The sequence below is a fragment of the Vipera berus genome (genome assembly GCF_964194415.1).
Source record: "Vipera berus genome assembly, chromosome: 4".
NCBI classification, from domain to species: domain Eukaryota; kingdom Metazoa; phylum Chordata; class Lepidosauria; order Squamata; family Viperidae; genus Vipera; species Vipera berus.
In genome coordinates, this window is record NC_138206.1 from 19370253 (window position 1) to 19387866 (window position 17614).

The window sequence follows — 17614 nt, forward strand, 5'->3', positions numbered from 1 at the left end:
AGACAATGGTTGTCCAATCTCTTCTTTAAAACCGCCAGTGTTGGAGCACCCAGAACCTTTAAAGGCAAGTCATTCCACTAATCCATTATTCTAACTGTCAGGAAATGTCTCCTTAGTTCCAGATGGCTTCTCTCCTTGATTAATTTCCATTCATTGCTTCTTGTCCTGCCTTCAGGTGCTTTGCAAAATAGGTTGACTCTGCAGGGCTCCATCTCTGACTTCTCTTTCTTTCCTTTCTGTTTTGTGAAGCTTAGTTTACAATAGTACTTATTTACTTGTTTTTCACATTTTTGAACCGCCTGTCTCCCTCAAAGAGGGACTCTGGGCAATGTACAATAAAGTTAAAAAATAAAAACAGTGTATAAGAATTCTAAAAAAATTAAAATTTAAAAAAGAATTTAAAACAGAGGCAAGGATAATAATAATAATAATAATAATAATAATAATAATAATAATAATAATAATAATAATAATAATAATAATAATAATAATAAAATAAGTTGGAAGGGACCTTGGAGGTCATCTAGTCCAACCCCCTGCTAAGGCAGGAAACCCTATACCATTTCAGGCAAATGGCTGTCCAGTCTCTTCTTAAAAACTTCCAGTGTTGGAGCATTCACCACTTCTGGAGGCAGGTTGTTCCACTAGTTAGTTGTTCTAACTGTCAGGAAGTTTCTCCTTAGTTCTAGGTTGCTTCTCTCTTTGACTAGTTTCCATCCATTGCTTCTTGTCCTGCTTTCAGGTGCTTTGGAGAATAGCTTGGCTCCCTCTTCTTTGTGGCAGCCCCTGAGATATTGGAACACTGCTATCATGTCACCCCTCACCCTTCTCTTCATTAAACTACACATACCCAATTCCAGCAACCGTTCCCTATATGTTTCAGCCTCCAGTCCCCCAATCATCTTTGTTGCTCTTCTCTGTACTCTTTCTAGAGTCTCGACATCTTTTTTACATCGTGGTGACCAAAACTGGATGCAGTATTCCAGGTGTGGCCTTACCAAGGCATTGTAAAGTGGTATTAGTACTTCACGTGATCTTGATTCTATTCCTCTGTTAATGCAGCCTAGCACTGTGTTGGCTTTTTTGGCAGCTGCAGCACACTGCTGGCTCATATTTAAGTGATTGTCCACTAGGACTCCAAGATCTCTCTCACAGTTACTACTATCGAGCAAGGTACCACCTATACTATACCTGTGCATTTGATTTTTCCTGCCTAAATGTAGAACCTTACTTTTTTCACAATTGAATTTCATTTTGTTAGATAGTGCCCAGTGTTCGAGTCTGTCCAGATCCTCCTGTATTTTAAGCCTATCTTCTGGAGTATTGGCTATTCCTGCCAGCTTGGTGTCATCTGCAAATTTGATGAGTTCCCCATCTATCCCCTCATCCAAATCGTTGATGAAGATGTTGAAGAGCACTGGGCCCAGAAGAGAGCCTTGGGGCACCCCACTACACACTTCCTTCCATGTAGATACAGTTCCATTGAGGACCACATGCTGAGTACGGCCTGTCAGCCAGTTACGAATCCATCTGGTGGTGATGCTATCTAACCCACATTTTTCTATCTTATCAAGTAGTAGGTTGTGATCTACTTTATCAAATGCCTTACTGAAGTCCAAGTAAATGGTGTATAAACAGGATGATTGAAACCTATTAAAAATCAAGTAAAAAAGACAAAGTAGCTTTCTATCTCTGAACCACCACAGGAGTATAGCGTATTCCGACGAATCCAACATTGTGCATCAGTGTTACACATCTTTAGGTGGTTCTTAGGACCACTATGCTTATTTGGCAGGGAGGGGAAGAGAAAATGTGATGGGAGAGAGCTATGCAGGGGTGTCAAACTCAATTTCATTGAGGGCCGCATCAGCATTGTGGTTGCCCTCAGGGGGCCGAGTGGGCGTGGCCAGGGTGGGCATGGCCTACTGGGTGGGTGTGGCTAGAGTGCATATGGCCTACTGGGTGGGCATGGCCAGCTCTACATTGTTCGCATCAAGGGTGCCTATGGAGGCCTGGGCAGGAGTGGGACAGATCTGAGGGTCTCTGGCAGAAGGAGGGTCTCTGGGCTGGGGCCAAGGCAGTGGGGGCCGTCCCCTCACTGTTTCCAGGATGGCTTCGCGGGCCGCATGAAACCACTTCACGGGCCGGATCCGGCCCCCTGGCCTTGTGTTTGACATGTCTGAGATAGAGTATCATGGGGAAGGGCATATGACTAGACTAGACAACACACTAACCTACCACACTCTGTGTGTCACTCTGGCTGAGGAATTCTGGGAGTTGAAGTCCACAAGTCATAAAGTGGCCAAGGTTGGGGACCCCTGTCATACACCATTCAGATGAAAGACTGTACCTCCACTTTTAATTCCCCTTTAGGGAAACAAAATTCTCCCTTTCCGCACACCCCACCCCCAAAAAAGTGCCATGAATTTCTTTTACAGAAAGATCAGTATACAGTGGTACCTCGGTGCTCATTGTTAATTGGTTCCGGGAGGCCCAATGAGTAGCCAAAGCGGTGAGCACCAAACAAATTTTTCCCATAAAGAATAACGTAAATAAATTTAATGCATTCCCAAACCAAAGACAATGCCCATTTTTAAGGCAATATGTAAAAAAGATAGGATTGTACTTTACATGAGAAATAAACCTAGACATTAATAAATACTTAGATTGACGAAAATAAAAACTTCACTTTACCTGTACTGATCAGGAAAAAAAACAAACAGAAAAATACACAAAATGACCACAGAAGCTAAGATAAGACTGCACGGAGATGTGCGCAGGTCAAGAGCTACAGTGTGACTAACACATCACCCTTTGTGTCAGCTGGAAAGGGCAGCAAATCACGAGGCAACCAACACCACAGCCTTCTTCTGTGTTGTGTACCAAACAAACAACAAGTATCAGGACAAAATTTGTGAAAATGAGTTAAGTATCCAATTCGGTGAGTTTCAAAGCAATTGAGTACTAAGGTACCCCTGTATTTTTTGTTTTGTTTTGTTTTTCAAGGAAGCTATCCCACTACATGAAATAAATTGCTGAAAAGCTGTTTCCTCACTTCCCCACTCTCTGTTTGTAGAGCATTAAAATGCAAGGCACGTGGTGTTCTTTCTCTCCCTCGTTTTGTCTGGTTCTAAGAGACATGGCCCTGAATGTTTATCCCATTGAATGTTTGACAATCGGTACTGTAGTATAGTGCTTTTCTTTTATCACCATTCATCCCCTCCTTAAATATAGCTGGTAAGAAAATAATTCAGAAGAGGTTACATTTAGGCTGGACACAAAGCCAAATAAATGCTTTTTCAGTTTTCAATCCTCACTTCAGATCCCCATAAACTCTTATTACAATTCCAACATTTTTTTCTCACAGAATATGTTTTAACAAAACATCACGGTGGGTGTGTGCTTTACCCCATCGTTTCAACTGGATACTTTTATTAAAAGTGTTTAAAGGGAATTTGTTACTTGACGCCTGAGCTATTTTGCACAAAGGGAATTAACACTATTAGTTAGCTAGTTTAAAAGATTTCTAGATGGCTACCTGGCAGAAATGGCGAAGATTTCGGCTTATCTGAAAGATCACTCGCAAGAACGTTACATTATGGAATGGAGAAAATGGATTGAGTTTATCCAGAATAAGTATAAGGTTAAGAAGTTTCATGTAGCATTTGAATAAGTCTTCCTTCTTTTTTCTTCTTTTTCTGTTTTAGTTTTTCTATATATATTTAATATTATTAAGGATTACCCTATCCTATATAAGCTAGAGAGTGATGGATTTTAGAGGTTATGGTTGTTAATATATGGTTGTTTATGATTCTTTTTTATATATATACCTTGTATTTAGCTCTGGGAAGTCGGGGGGGGAGGGGGGGAGGGGGGAGAGGTAGGGGGGGAGGGAGAAGGGAGGGGAGGGGGGACTGTTAAAGATAAACTGTATGTTAAAACTTTTCAATAAAAAAAAAGATTTCTAGATGGCTGTTTTAATTTAAATAAATTTAAATCAATTGAACAAAAAATAAATGTCAGTCAGAAAACAGCAATGGTTTGTTAAGAGAAATAAAATATCTGATCCATCTATAACTCTATAATATTGCTACTTTTCCTTCCACAGAATCATAAAATGTATGAATCAGAAAGGTTTTCCATATAGTTCGAAATTTGGGGGGGGGGGGGAAACAGTGAGGGGAGAACCACAGTATGTCCTAAAATGGCCAGCTCCTGAAACAACTTCATGGGGCTTAATTTCCAGAAAATTCACAATTCTGGTTGCTTTCCTGTAATCTTCATGACCTTTTAAAAGTAGGGTGCCTAGAGATAAATGTAGTACTCCAGATGTAGCGTACAGTGGAAATATTACTTCCCATGATCTGGATGTTAATGCAGCCCAACATCTCAGTAGCCTTAATAGCTGCTGCACTACAGTTCATTTCAGCCAGATTTTCTTACATGTACTGGTACCAAGCCAGATATCCCTATTTTGCACCTTTCATTTTTCTTAACCAGTTGGAGAACTTAATATCTGTTATGTTTTAACACCATCTTCTTGGATCTGAATATTAAATAGAACATTCTCTTCTGGAAGAAACCCACTTAACACTTTGTTCTTTGCTATCTTGGCTTTATTGTTATGATCTTTTTAAGTGTTTGTTCTTTCTAGAAGTGTTGTTTCTTAGACAGCAATTGAGGTTTGATGCATCTTAGAGCATATAAGCACCACATGCTTAAGATGCTCCTGTCTTCTGCTCATACTCTGAGAAAACTGATTTTAGACTAAGTAACTATGGCACTAGATTTCAAGTTATTTATGGAAAGAAGGTCGCATTTCCTCCCATTAGACAATCTTGCTGCTATGTCTTTCCACCATTTTTTTATAAGAAAGTATTGATTATTTACTTCAAATGGGTAAGTCTTCCTAGACTTAACTTTTGTATAAAATGTACTTTTATAAAATTCATATATAAAGTTAAAGCATCAAAATGCACATGCCTGCAAACAAAGCATCACACTTTAAAATAAAAATACTTACTGTCCTTTTGTCTCTAATGCTATCTTTATCAGTAATACTACAATAGGAGGAACATGTGCCTTGTAAACAGAAAGTTGCTAGTTTAGGCATAATTTTTATTACTATTTTTTTCTTAGCTAACTATTTTTAATCCCTTAGTTAGTACATTATTTTAACATTGCTCCAGTCAATGTGAAATCTAGATAGAATGTAACCCTTTTCCTTTAAATCAGACATGTCAAACACAAGGCCCGGGGGCCGGATCCGGCCCGCGAAGTGGTTTCATGTGGCCCGCAAAGCCATCCTGGAAACAGTGAGGGAACGGCCCCCACTGCCTTGGCCCTGTCCCAGAGACCCTCCTTCTGCCAGAGACCCCCAGATCTGTCCCACTCCTGCCCAGGCCCCCATAGGCACCCTTGATGCAAACAATGTAGAGCTGGCCACGCCCACCCAGTAGGCCATATGCACTCTAGCCATGCCCACCCAGTAGGCCACACCCACCCGGCCCCCTGAGGGCAACCGCAATGCTGATGCGGCCCTCAATATAATTGAGTTTGACATCCCTGCTTTAAATGATGAAATGATGAAGCAATAGGTTGTTAGATTTATTTTTAAAAAGCCCAAGGACAAAGTTGATAGCTCAGGGAAAGCAAGATAGTAATTAAAAGACATTTATACTGTATTTCAAACCAACAGTTGTGGTAAACATTGTGCTACTGTGTCGGTCATGATGCTTATGTGCTATCAAGTCATTGTCAGCTTTCAAGAGACCATGTAGACTGATTTTTCCCATGATGGTATGTCCCTAATCTGGTCTTCCAAGCCTTCCAAAGGTATGTTCAATGGTACCATTAGAAATTATAATATACTTTTCACAATTGCATATCTGGTCCACACATGGCTACTTTTATTCCTCATCCTAATGAGACTCCCACCATCACCACTCTTGAGTTCAGTGCTTGATGATTTGGAAATGCCTCAGCAGGAAAAGATGAGCCTGATGAAAAATAAAATGTGAACTATGGAAGAAAATATATGTAGCTCAAGTTAAACTGTGAAGTCCTTGCTGCTCTCTGAGCTTTGTTGTTGGCTTGCAGACATTTCATTACTCAACTAGGTAGCATCAGCAGTCTGACATCTGTGAACATTCGCAAGAAACAGTGAGCAGCACAAGATGTCATGACCTGGGTTCAGGCAACTTGAGGGACCATCTCATCCCACTGGGATTGGGCTGCCCCATCCATGCCAGCAGGGGAGGCTTGTTGCAGGCCTCATCGGCCTGATTATTCCAGCTGAGGGGTCCAGGAGAAGAGTCTTCTCTGGCATTGCACCTGCCCTTTGGAACATCTTGCTTCCCGGACTGAGATCAGCCTCAACCCTCCTGACCGTTCGCAAGAGCTTAAAGGCTCTGCCAGTTGGCTTGGGGCTCCAATGAGAGGGGTAATTGGGGGGGGTGACCATGGGGGTGGTTGACATGTCCCACCTCCCACCCTGCTCATCCTTCTCCCTCCCTCCCCATCTTTTAGTTAGGGTTGAGTATTCATATTTTTTATAGTATAGTATTTATAGCCATTGTACAGTTTTATCTTTTTAATATTGTAAGCTGCCCAGAGTTACCCTGAGATAAGATGGGCGGTCAATTAATTAATTAATTAAAATGTGAGCATTTAGACAAGCCGGAGAAAGAGGTAAGCTTGTAACTTTCATCCCCATCATAAAAAAATAAAACAGTTGGAACGTCTTATATCTGGAACTGTTTTTCACTACCACTAGAGGCCACCTGTGAACAGCAACCAGTCATAAAGAGCTGATATGTTTTTATTTACAGGTTAATTTCTGGCCTCTATTTGACAAGCCTAGTAAGATTCACCTTAAAAAAAAATAACTAACATAACATACTGAATTTTTTTTTTATCTAAGTCCCATTATACAGAAATTGGACCTCGATACTAAGGCCAATTATTAATTTACATGTCAAGTAAAGTAAAATAGACATAATGCAAATATTTATAGATTTGTCCACTCTTCCTCCTCTTCTTCCCAACCCCAAGCTAAATCAATATACCATACTAAACCATAAGGTGCTCAATTTTAGTTTATTTACTAAAATAAATCATAGTTTTTATGTGTGTGAAAATCCTACATATTCTCTGTCTCTCTGTCTCGCTCTGTGTGTGTGTGAGTGAGTGTGAAGTTTACACTATGAAGTTTACTTGGCAGTGTTAAAGAACTGATTTGCCACTGTTTTCTTCTGAAATGTTCTTTTAACTCCCAGTTTAGTCTATAGTGTTAGGTTTGTTTGATTGTCCATGTATTCCAAGCTCAGCCAACACCAGCTTGATGCTCAACATTTTTCTCTTAACATGTTGCAGTTGATTGATTGTATTCTTTATTCTGTATTGATTGTGATTCTTGCAGTGTGTCTTAACCTTGGCAACTTAAAGATGTGTGGACTTCAGCTCCCAGAATTCCCCATTATAAAAATGTTGATAGAGTACTTAAAAGAGTAAAAGTACATTCACACATTGTTTTAATATAAGTACATAGCAGACGGGGAGAAACATTTACCAAATAGTAAATATTACAGGAAAGCCAAGAAATGTTTGCATCTTTGTACCGTACAAAGTGTGATCATGTTACCTACTAGATAACTAGAACATTTGGGGATCTACCAGCATCTGTTGACATTTCTAATTTAGCACTTGGATTGTTAAGTCATAAGAAAGGTATCCCTATAGAAATTCAGCCACTTGCCAGAAATAATACATATATCATCCTCTTATTACTTCAGAGCCTTTTTACAAAAATGTTAAGTTTTAGCTGATTCATCAGTGGAGTTCATTTTAACAAGAAGGATACACAATTTTGGTGCAGTTCAGATGCAAAGACTTGGTCATTTATTGCTTCTTTAGTTTTGAAATACTCCTAAGCAGAAAGCAAAAATAAAATACAAAACATGGCCAACTGTTTGATCTAAAAATCATTGTGAGCTTTGTTTACCTGTAATGAAATGTGGTTGTTATGTGCCACACAACTAACTGAATAACTAAAAAGCTAGATGACTCAGCAAATAAATCAGTTTGATATATCAAATATTTGGCATATCACTCTGATACTTTCCAGATAAACTTATTTAGCTCATGTGATCAAGAAAGACACGTGGTCTTTGGTCTTTTGCATATCTTTTAGAGTAGATAAGGATGAGAGTAAAGAGAAAAATAATACTCTTGTGGATTCCTCCTAGGTACCATTTTACTAGCAAGTGTCTTAAGTGCAGCAAATCCAGTTTTCCAATTGGGAACATTAATTCCTTTTTTGTTCTGATATAACACACACTGCTGCATCCAATATGCATAATACAGACTCTTTAAACCCCCATCAGGTCTTAGTGTTTGATGTCAAATATCAGATATATGATACAAGGTCTCCTGGAATATGTACAAGAGACTTTTGGCTGAATAAATATAATCATATTTGTTCTCACTGTTGTGGAGAAAATGTAGAAGGCAGGATACTTTATGTGCCATCTACAGCTTCTGGAGGAAGGTGGAACATAAACCTAATAAAATAACAAATAAAATGCCCGCAGTAGGAAGAAAGATGCAAAAGATTTCCATGCCAGAAAGGCTAACATTTAATCTGGTTTGTGGCTCTGCCATATTTCACTTCCAAAATCAAGTACAAACCAGCAAGAAATCCTATTTCCATCATGCCCTCCACCCAATGAGGTATGATGGCTCAGTGATTAAAGACACTGAGTTTGTCAGCTGGAAATCTGACAGCCCAGGTTTGAGTCCTAGGTTCTGCACGACAGGTGAACTCCTGTTCGTGCCCCAGCTCTGCCTACCTAGCATTTCAAAAGCATGCAAAAGCAAATAGATAAACAGGTATTTATTATTGATTGAATATTTATTGAGAAATATAAAAATAAATATTTATTGAAAATAAATAATAATACAGAATAAAGAGGGATGTTTCATTGTTTAAAAGCTCCTTTATAAGGGAGATGAGTGGTTAAGAAGTTTGATATATAGATATCAAACACACACACACACACACACACACTCTCACATGCACACACATGCACAGTATATGTATGTATATCAAACTTCTTAACCACCCATCTTCCTTATGGAGGAGCTTTTAAACAATGAAACATGTCCCTCTTTATTCTGTATTATTTATTTTCAAACATGTATTATATACTTTTCACACACACACACAATCCCAAGTGCAGTTAATTTAAGTCAAAACATTCAATAACCTTTTAAAAAAATCCCATCTCTTGAAAAGCCCCTAAAGCAACTTCAGACCGACAGCCCAAGGCAAGAATAAAAGTACAGCCAAGTGACTGATGATGATTAGTTTTCTTTTTAATGGTCAACTGATGGTTGTTCCTCTTTTGATGTAGAAATGTTCCTTCTCTTACTGCATACTAATTCAAAAAGTGCAGACGGGGATACCAGCTTGCAAAACCTGAAGCCAATTTGGATTTTACTTGCAGTTTCTTTCTCTCTGTTCCCGCCCCTCCCCCCACACACACTTGTATTAGGCACACAACCAACTTGTTCTCAGAAAACAGACTGTTGTGTTTTGTTGCTGATGATGCATCCAGTTTTTAAGTGAGCGCACCAAGAGGGTGCTGAATGGATAGCTCCCCTGCCTTTAACCTCTGCTCCATCTGCCATAGCCAAGTTGTTGTTGTTTTTCCCTACTTAAAAACAGCAGCATGGGTGTCAGAACATGTTGGCAAAAGCTTAAGAACCAGCCTACACACACACCATCCATTACACAGTGACAAAAACAACTGTTCAACTTGTGATGCAATGGGCAAGGGAGATGAATCAGGATAGGAAACAAAATAGACTCATTGTATTAATTATTGGGACATAGACAACGTGGGTTTATAATGCTGAATGCAATATGTTTAACAGAGGCTGGGCTTTCTTTTAATGTAGTGAAATATTAAAAAGCATGGACTGACATGGAATTTGAACTCCAGTCTGCACAGACACCTTCCCAAATGTGATACTGTCCAGATGTGCTGCATTACAGTGGCCATCATTCCCAACTTTACAAGGTGGAGACTTCCATTCAAGATTGTCCCAGGTTATCTACCGATGAACATGGTTCTAAGAAAATCTCTGTCTAAGATCTTGAAGAGTGATGGGGGCGGGGTCTGTGTTTTAAAGTTTCTCACTGAATTTGCTTGTATTTGTGTAGTTAAAACCTTTTTTGGCAGCTACTATAGCATCAAACACATGCAAATAAGGAGATTAGGAACCAATCCCAAGCATACTAATTCTTTGTTCTGGTCTTCTTTTTCATCCCTTCTTCCTTGTTCTCCACTTGTAGTAGACCAGTGTTTCTCAACCTTGGCAAGCTTAAGATGGGTGGACTTCAACTCCCAGGATTTTTAAACTTCTCATTGTTGAGAAACACTATACTGGACATCCCAAAGATGCTTTTTTTTCATGACGCAACAGGACTTTCTTGTTTTTCTTTGAAGACATTTCATTTCTCACCCAAGAAGCTTCTTGGAAGAGAAGCAAAACATCTCAAAGAAAAACAAGAAAGTCCAATTTCCTTGTGAAAAAAAAGCATCTTTGGGATAACTATTTATTATTTATTTTATTTTAATTTCATTTATATCCCGCCCTTCTCCGAAGACTCAGGGCGGCTTACAAGCTTAGCAGTAGCCTTCATTCTATGTATATGCCTGCTTATTAGGGCTTTCACACACACCCCAAGTGGCATTATTACAAAGTCAGCTTAATTGCCCCCAACAATCTGGGTCCTCATTTTACCTACCTCGGAAGGATGGAAGGCTGAGTCAACCTTGAGCCTGGTGGGATGCGAACCTGCACTAATTGCAGGCAGCTGGTGTTACTTAAGGAGGCATTAGCCCACTGCTCCACCAAGGCTCTATGACTTGGATGACTGAGAATTTCCATACACTTTTCGCTATACTAGACAATTTGTCTGCAGCAATGCAGTTGCTCTAGAACAGGGGTAGGCAACCTCGGCTCTTTTATGACTCATGGACTTCAACTCTCAGAATTCCTAAGTCAGCTATGCTGAGTCAGGAATTCTGGGAGTTGAAGTCCATGAGTCATAAAAGAGCCGAGGTTGCCTACCCTTGCTCTAGAACAAAGGCCCCCAACCTTTTGGGCACCAGGGACCGGTTCCATGGACAGCGATTTTTCTGACAACCAGAGGATGCATAGTTTTGGGCTTTGCTTGTTTGTGTGGACCAGTTGCTGGCATGCCACAGCCCGTTACTGGGCCATGGACTGGGGCCTGGGGACCCCTGCTCCAGCATATGTCAGAACCTCCAAGTCAGACCTCTCATTTTCCATCAGGCCATTGGAAATGCTCCTGAGCAAGCTCCTGATATTTTGCTGAGTGATGGATTTAGAAATCTTTCCTGACCTGTCCAGGTCTAGATCCTGAGCCTATTCCCAGGATCTCTGGTTGGATAGATGAAGTAATGTCTGAGCTTAAACAAAGCGCCTTCTTCTGGCGAAGCACAGAAGCACAGATTAAAACAAATAGCACAGAAGAAGGGGACACTAAACCCTGCTATTTCCCATCCCACAAAGGCTGATCCCTTAGACCCACCCATCAGTCAAGAATGAACAGCTTGCCTTTCTTTCTTTCTTTCTTTCTTTCTTTCTTTCTTTCTTTCTTTCTTTCTTTCTTTCTTTCTTTCTTTCTTTCTTTCTTTCTTTCTTTCTTTCTTTCTTTCTTTCTTTCTCTTTCAACCCAAGAATAAGGGCTCTGGACAAGCCCCGCCCTCCTCCTCCCTCTCCCCCTCCTGCAACCCACCAGGGACAGCCCCCTCCCCCCGCTGCCCCCAGTCTCCCTCCTCGCAACGAGCGGGGACAAAGAAGCGCTGGGCGAGAAGCAGCGTGGCAAGACGGGCGGGCGGGACGGCGGACCAAAGGGAGAGGGTGAGGGTCTCCAGCCCGATCGATCACCCCCACGGCCTTCGGCTGACACCCGGGCCGTAGTGCGGGGAAGCCCAGCCGCCTCCGCCCGGGGGGATCTCCCGTCTTTTCGGATCGAGCCCTCGCGCCAGATCAAAGGCACCTCCCTTCCTTCCTCCCTTCCTTCCTGCTGCGCCAATGCCTGGGATAGGGGCCGTCGGCGCTCGGTGCAGGCACCGCCCGAGAAGGCGCCCCAACCAGGCCAAGGGGAGCGGCCACCAGGCGGAGGGCAGCGGGGAGACCGCCATGGACGCGGCCATCTGGATCTACCAGTTCCGCCTGATCGTGCTGGGCGATTCCACGGTGGGCAAGTCCTGCCTCTTACATCGCTTCACCGAAGGCCGTTTCCCGGGCCCGATGCACTGCGATCCCACCGTCGGGGTGGATTTCTTCTCCCGCCTGGTGGAGATCGAACCGGGCAAGAGGATCAAGCTGCAGCTCTGGGACACGGCGGGCCAGGAGAGGTTCAGGTACAGCCGGCGCTGGCCCGGTGCTTCAGCTTCCCGCCCCGCTTTTGCTGGCTTCGCCTTCCATGATCTCTCTCTGCTTTCCCCCCCAAGCGCCGAGTCCAGAGGAGAAATAAAACGGATTCCGCATCCTCCGGAGCGTCTGAGGATGTGCAGAGTGCCACTCCCTGGCCACGCCCACTTTTGCTACTCGCGTGTTTTGTGTGTGTGTGTGTATGCGCGCGCGCGAGCGGGTTAATTCACAAGTATGCTTGCGGCTAACTTTTTACTCGCTCTTTGAATATGCGGGTTCCTATCTGAGATTCCACAATCGGGGAAATTAACTACGTCAAGGGGATAATTCGTGGTTTTCGTGTGATACCCGAATTCTGTGCTTGTCTGGGTGTACGAGTGTGTACAACTAAGGGGGAAGGCAAGTGCAAATGCTTTGCAGCAAGAAATCTTTTTAAAGGAAACGAAACCCTTATTTCTCTGCTTGGTAGACTAGAGTGGCTTCTGAAATGAGGTGAGCTTGTGGGCTGCTGGTCAAATGACTTTGTCACCAGCCCAAAGCCTCAGCTTTCCCCCAAGAGTTTTATTTGAACAAGCAAGCCTTGTTCTTTGCTTTGCTCCATCCTTGATAATTTCCGTGGGAAATTCCATGCAATGGGAAATGTTAGTAGGGGTTTGCTGAAACACTTTGAAATAGATCAATTCACCAAAGTGGCTGTTAGTTCTATTAGCTATAGTTGTACAATGCTCAGAGACATAACTCTGGACACTAGCTGGCTGCAAAATACAAGTGAAACTTGAGCATCTGCAGTGGAGGAATGGTGTCACACATGACATCAGTTATGTAATTTGTACTCATTGTGGCATGATGACATCATCACAACTTTGAGCTGTGATCCAGCTCACAGCTTGGAGCTACTAGATCACGAGTGTCAAACTTACCACGTCATGTGAAGTGTCGTGACGTATCACGACTCTTTTTGCATTGCCGGCAATGGGGTGGGCGAGGCTTCGGTATAATGAAATCATCCCATGGGCCGGCAGTTTGACACCCCTGTATTAGAGTCTCTAGAAGCAGGAAATCAACAAAATACTGTATGTCTGCCTGCCTGACTCATATTTACTTCACACAATATATTAAGTCCCAGTTAACTGAATTGCTGTTTGTGAAATTAATCCTAGCTTCTAATCTAACTTATTTATTAAGTTTACACATGTACAGGTAGTCCTTGACTTACAACCACAACTGAGCTCAAAATTTCTGTTGTTAAACGAGATAGTTAAGTGACTTTTCTTGCCGCAATTATTAAGTATATCTGATTTCCCCCTTGACTTTGCTTGTCAGACATTTGTAAAAAGTGATCACATGACCCTGGGACACTGAATCTGTCATAAATATGAGTCAGTTGAGGGATGCTGCAATGGTCGTAAGTGTGAAAAACAATCATAAGTCACTTTTTTCAGTACAGTTGTAACTTTATTTATTTATTTAATTAATTAATTAATTGGTTTTATATACCACCCTATTCCCGAAGGACTCAGGGCAGTTTACAGGGCAAAGTTAAAAAAACAATATAAGTTAAAATAGAGTTAAAATAAAATTAAATAACAATTAATAGCCCAAAAAGTTAAAAATTTAAAACCCCTCAGTCCAGGCCAGATAAATCAAAGGTCACTAAACGAACTGTTGTAAATTGAGGACTACCTGTATCATAGATTAACCACATGGAATGAGCTTGCACAACACCCTAGAGCACGGGTGTCAAACTTGCCGCATCATGTGATGTGTCGTGATGTATCGTGACTTTTTTTGCATTGCCAGAGCTGGGGTGGGCATGGCTTCCAGAAGATGCAACCAGCCCGCGGGCCGGCAGTTTGACACCCCTGCACTAGACTAAAGGGTAGTGGCTGATTTGTGACTTGGTGTTTTGCATAAGCACAGTCAGGGAGAAATTGCCCTTTAACCAAATAAGAAAAAAATGCCAGGTTATTGAACCAACTAACCCTTCAGGTAAAATACCTGTAAATGCAGTTCTTACATATTAATAATATGCACACCTCTAATTCTTGCTGCCAAAGCCAGAGTGCAATCTTGTGGAGCTTAGATGATAATCTGAATTAGGCTTGTGGGTTTGTTTGCCCATTCCTGAGAAAGGCCGGCTTCTTTTCAGGTGCTACTCTTCGTTTGGGGAATTACACCTTTTTTGCTCTTTTGGTGGCTAACAAAGGCTAAAAGCATTTGAAAACTTTTTTTTAATGCAGATAAATAGCACTAGGCACCAAATCAGCACAACAATGCAATAATAAAAAAATATAGCAGTAGCAAACTGAAGCAAAGCTGGAAAGCGTCTGATTTCTTTCTTCTTCTTTTTGAAACAAAAAAGTTTTATTATGGGATGAGACCTGTGAACAAATCATAGGTTAACCATCATCTTGGATGTGGGAAGCACTAGTTGCAGGGGTAGGCAACTCTTTTATGACTCGTGGACTTCAGCTCCCAGAATTCCTGAGCCAGCTATGGAGTTGAAGTCCACGAGTCATAAAAGAGCCAAGGTTGCCTACCCCTGCACCAGTGAGAAAAAAAGGGATTTGAATACATGTAAAGAATATTTTGCTCATAATTAAGCAATTGTAACCAGTCATTCACAAGCGGAACTTTGGGAAAGTCCATTTTCCTTTTCCTTTCTTGACAGATACAGGTGCCCCTCAACTTATGACCATAAACTGGGACCAGAATTTCCATTGCTATGTGAGGCAGTCATTAAGCATGGTCATTAAGCAAACCTGGCTTCCCCCATTGACTTTGCTTTGATTATCTGAGGCTGACTGGGAAGGTTGGAAATGGCGTTCAGCTGACCACAGGACAGTGCAACCATGGTACATACAGGACAGTTACCGAGCGCCTGAATTTTGATCATTGTGATTGTGGGGAAGCTGCGATGGTCATAAGTGTGAGGACTGATCATAAATCACTTTTTTCATTGTAACTTCAAATCACCACTATTTTTTTTCTAATAATGCTTCCAATGCCTTCAATGTATATCAGGGGTATCCTGGTTTAGGCTGGTGCTTTGTTTTGCAGCCTGTTAGAATCCTTATTTTTTTTTAAAAAAAAAAATTAAAACTACTTTTTTTAACAAAATTGTGTAGAAGTGGGAGTAAGGAGCCTGAGATACAACAGATACTCTGAAATCTAATAAATTTTTATTTGATATTTGCATGAAGAAGTTGAGAAATTAGGCAGAAGACTAGACTGAAAATATCTATCCAAAAGGCTAATTTTAGTTAAGAAGCTGGCTTATGTATTTCAGCATCATATATGATCTGGAGATGCAATTCTCCAGAGTAGCTGGCACTGTTATCCAGGGCAAGTTGGACAAGACAACAGAATTGTCTGTTTTCACTTTAGTTCTATTCAGCTCTATTGGAATCCATAGACGTTGTGTGCATGTGGTGATATTGCACACCATTTCAGCATTGATACAATTCAAGACCAAATTTTGCACATGTAGGGAAGGAACAGAGTATGCCACGTGACATATCGTGACATTTTTTGCCTTTGTGGAGCCGGGTTGCGCATCTGGCCCACGGGCCACCAGTTTGGCACTATTTTATTATTTTGAAAAAAGCAGCACGATCCTGCAGGTACTCCTTGTTCCCCCTCCCGCCCCCACTGCTTTTGAAATGTACACATTAAAAAGTGTAATATTTCCGCTGAGCTTGTCTCTCCCTTTTTATTTTACAGGTCAATCACCCGTTCCTATTACCGAAATTCAGTAGGAGGCTTGCTGGTGTTTGATATCACAAACAGGTCTTCTTTTGAACATGTATCTGATTGGTTGGATGAAGCAAAAATGCATGTTCAACCTTTCCAGATTATCTTCATCTTGGTGGGACACAAATGCGACTTGGAATCAGAGCGCCAGGTTACAAGAGAGGAAGCTGAAGAACTGGCATCAGCCTGTGGCATAAAATACATAGAAACATCAGCCAAGGACGCCACAAACGTTGAAGAATCGTTCACTATTCTCACTAAGAACATATATGAACTTGTGAGAAAAGGAGAGATTTCAATACAGGATGGATGGGAAGGGGTGAAAAGTGGTTTTGTTCCAAATGTTGTACATTCCTCAGAGGAAGCTACCTCACTGGGAGAACAATGCCCTTGCTAAATCTTTTGCATGCCATGCAGCCTAACGAAGGGTTGGAGAATAAGGTAACTGTTTGCAAAAGATCATTTTAAAAGATGCATTAGATCAAAAATTAGTGATCTATGCCTTCTGAGATGCTTATAGCTCCTAAAATACTTAAGTGTGGCTTGCAGGATTCTATAAGGATCATAAGAATCAACAGCATTTGCTTAAAAAGCAAAGCAAGCTTCTAATAGTTAATTATGGGAGTCAGCCAAGTCAGTGGAAGCAAAAGTGCAGGTTTTTCTTTAAAGGAAAGGAAGTGAGAATTCTTTGGTTTTCATCTTTTGCAAGTTTTTGGAAGACATATATACCTATTTTCTACAAGGCCGACTCAGGTTGATTTATCATTTGTTGCTAACCATTTTTCTGAGATGTTGTAATTATGAATATTGTCAAGAAAAGTGAAGCATGGTCCTTCACAACCACCATGTGCATGAAATAGGATGTATTAATCATATGAATTCTCCATATTTTTTTCACTGTGGACCTCGGGGGTACCCATTCATTTATCTGTGTTTTAACTTTGCTCAAAAGAAGTGCCTGTCCAGGAGGGGCAACCTTTTGGGGATGGAAAGTTGGTGAGATTGGTGGTGGGGCAAGATTCACTAATTCATTCACATTCCCTTGTGCTTTGACACTCACTCCTCCTCCAATTGTGAGAAGTATCTTACACCAATTGTCTTTCCGAGGGATGAAAAATCTTTAACCATCCCGAAGAGGCTACTGGGTTGGAAGAAAGTAAAATCTCACTCCCAAGTTAAAGATCCCTCTGAAGATTATTCTGGTAAATAATGAAGTTGCACACAGGATGCCCATATTATCAGCATCATTAACTGAGGACCCATTTCATCTCCATGGGATTGGTTCCTCCAGCTCGGTCCAACTGATGAAACCTCCTTCAGATCTGTGGAGATTCTCAGTCATCCAGGTCACGGTTGTCTCAATGGTGATTTTTTTTTCTTCAAAAGGCAA

General features: G+C 41.3%; 1 protein-coding gene across 1 annotated transcript; it reads left to right on the forward strand.

The window, feature by feature from the left end:
- Positions 1-12129: 12129 nt before the first annotated feature.
- RAB39A (RAB39A, member RAS oncogene family) lies at positions 12130-16739 on the forward strand (the record flags this gene model as incomplete). Its single annotated transcript, XM_081326607.1, has 2 exons — positions 12130-12461; positions 16195-16739. The coding sequence occupies 2 exons, from the start codon at positions 12130-12132 to the stop codon at positions 16619-16621; spliced, it is 759 nt and encodes a 252-aa protein (XP_081182733.1). The 3' UTR covers positions 16622-16739.
- Positions 16740-17614: the final 875 nt, after the last annotated feature.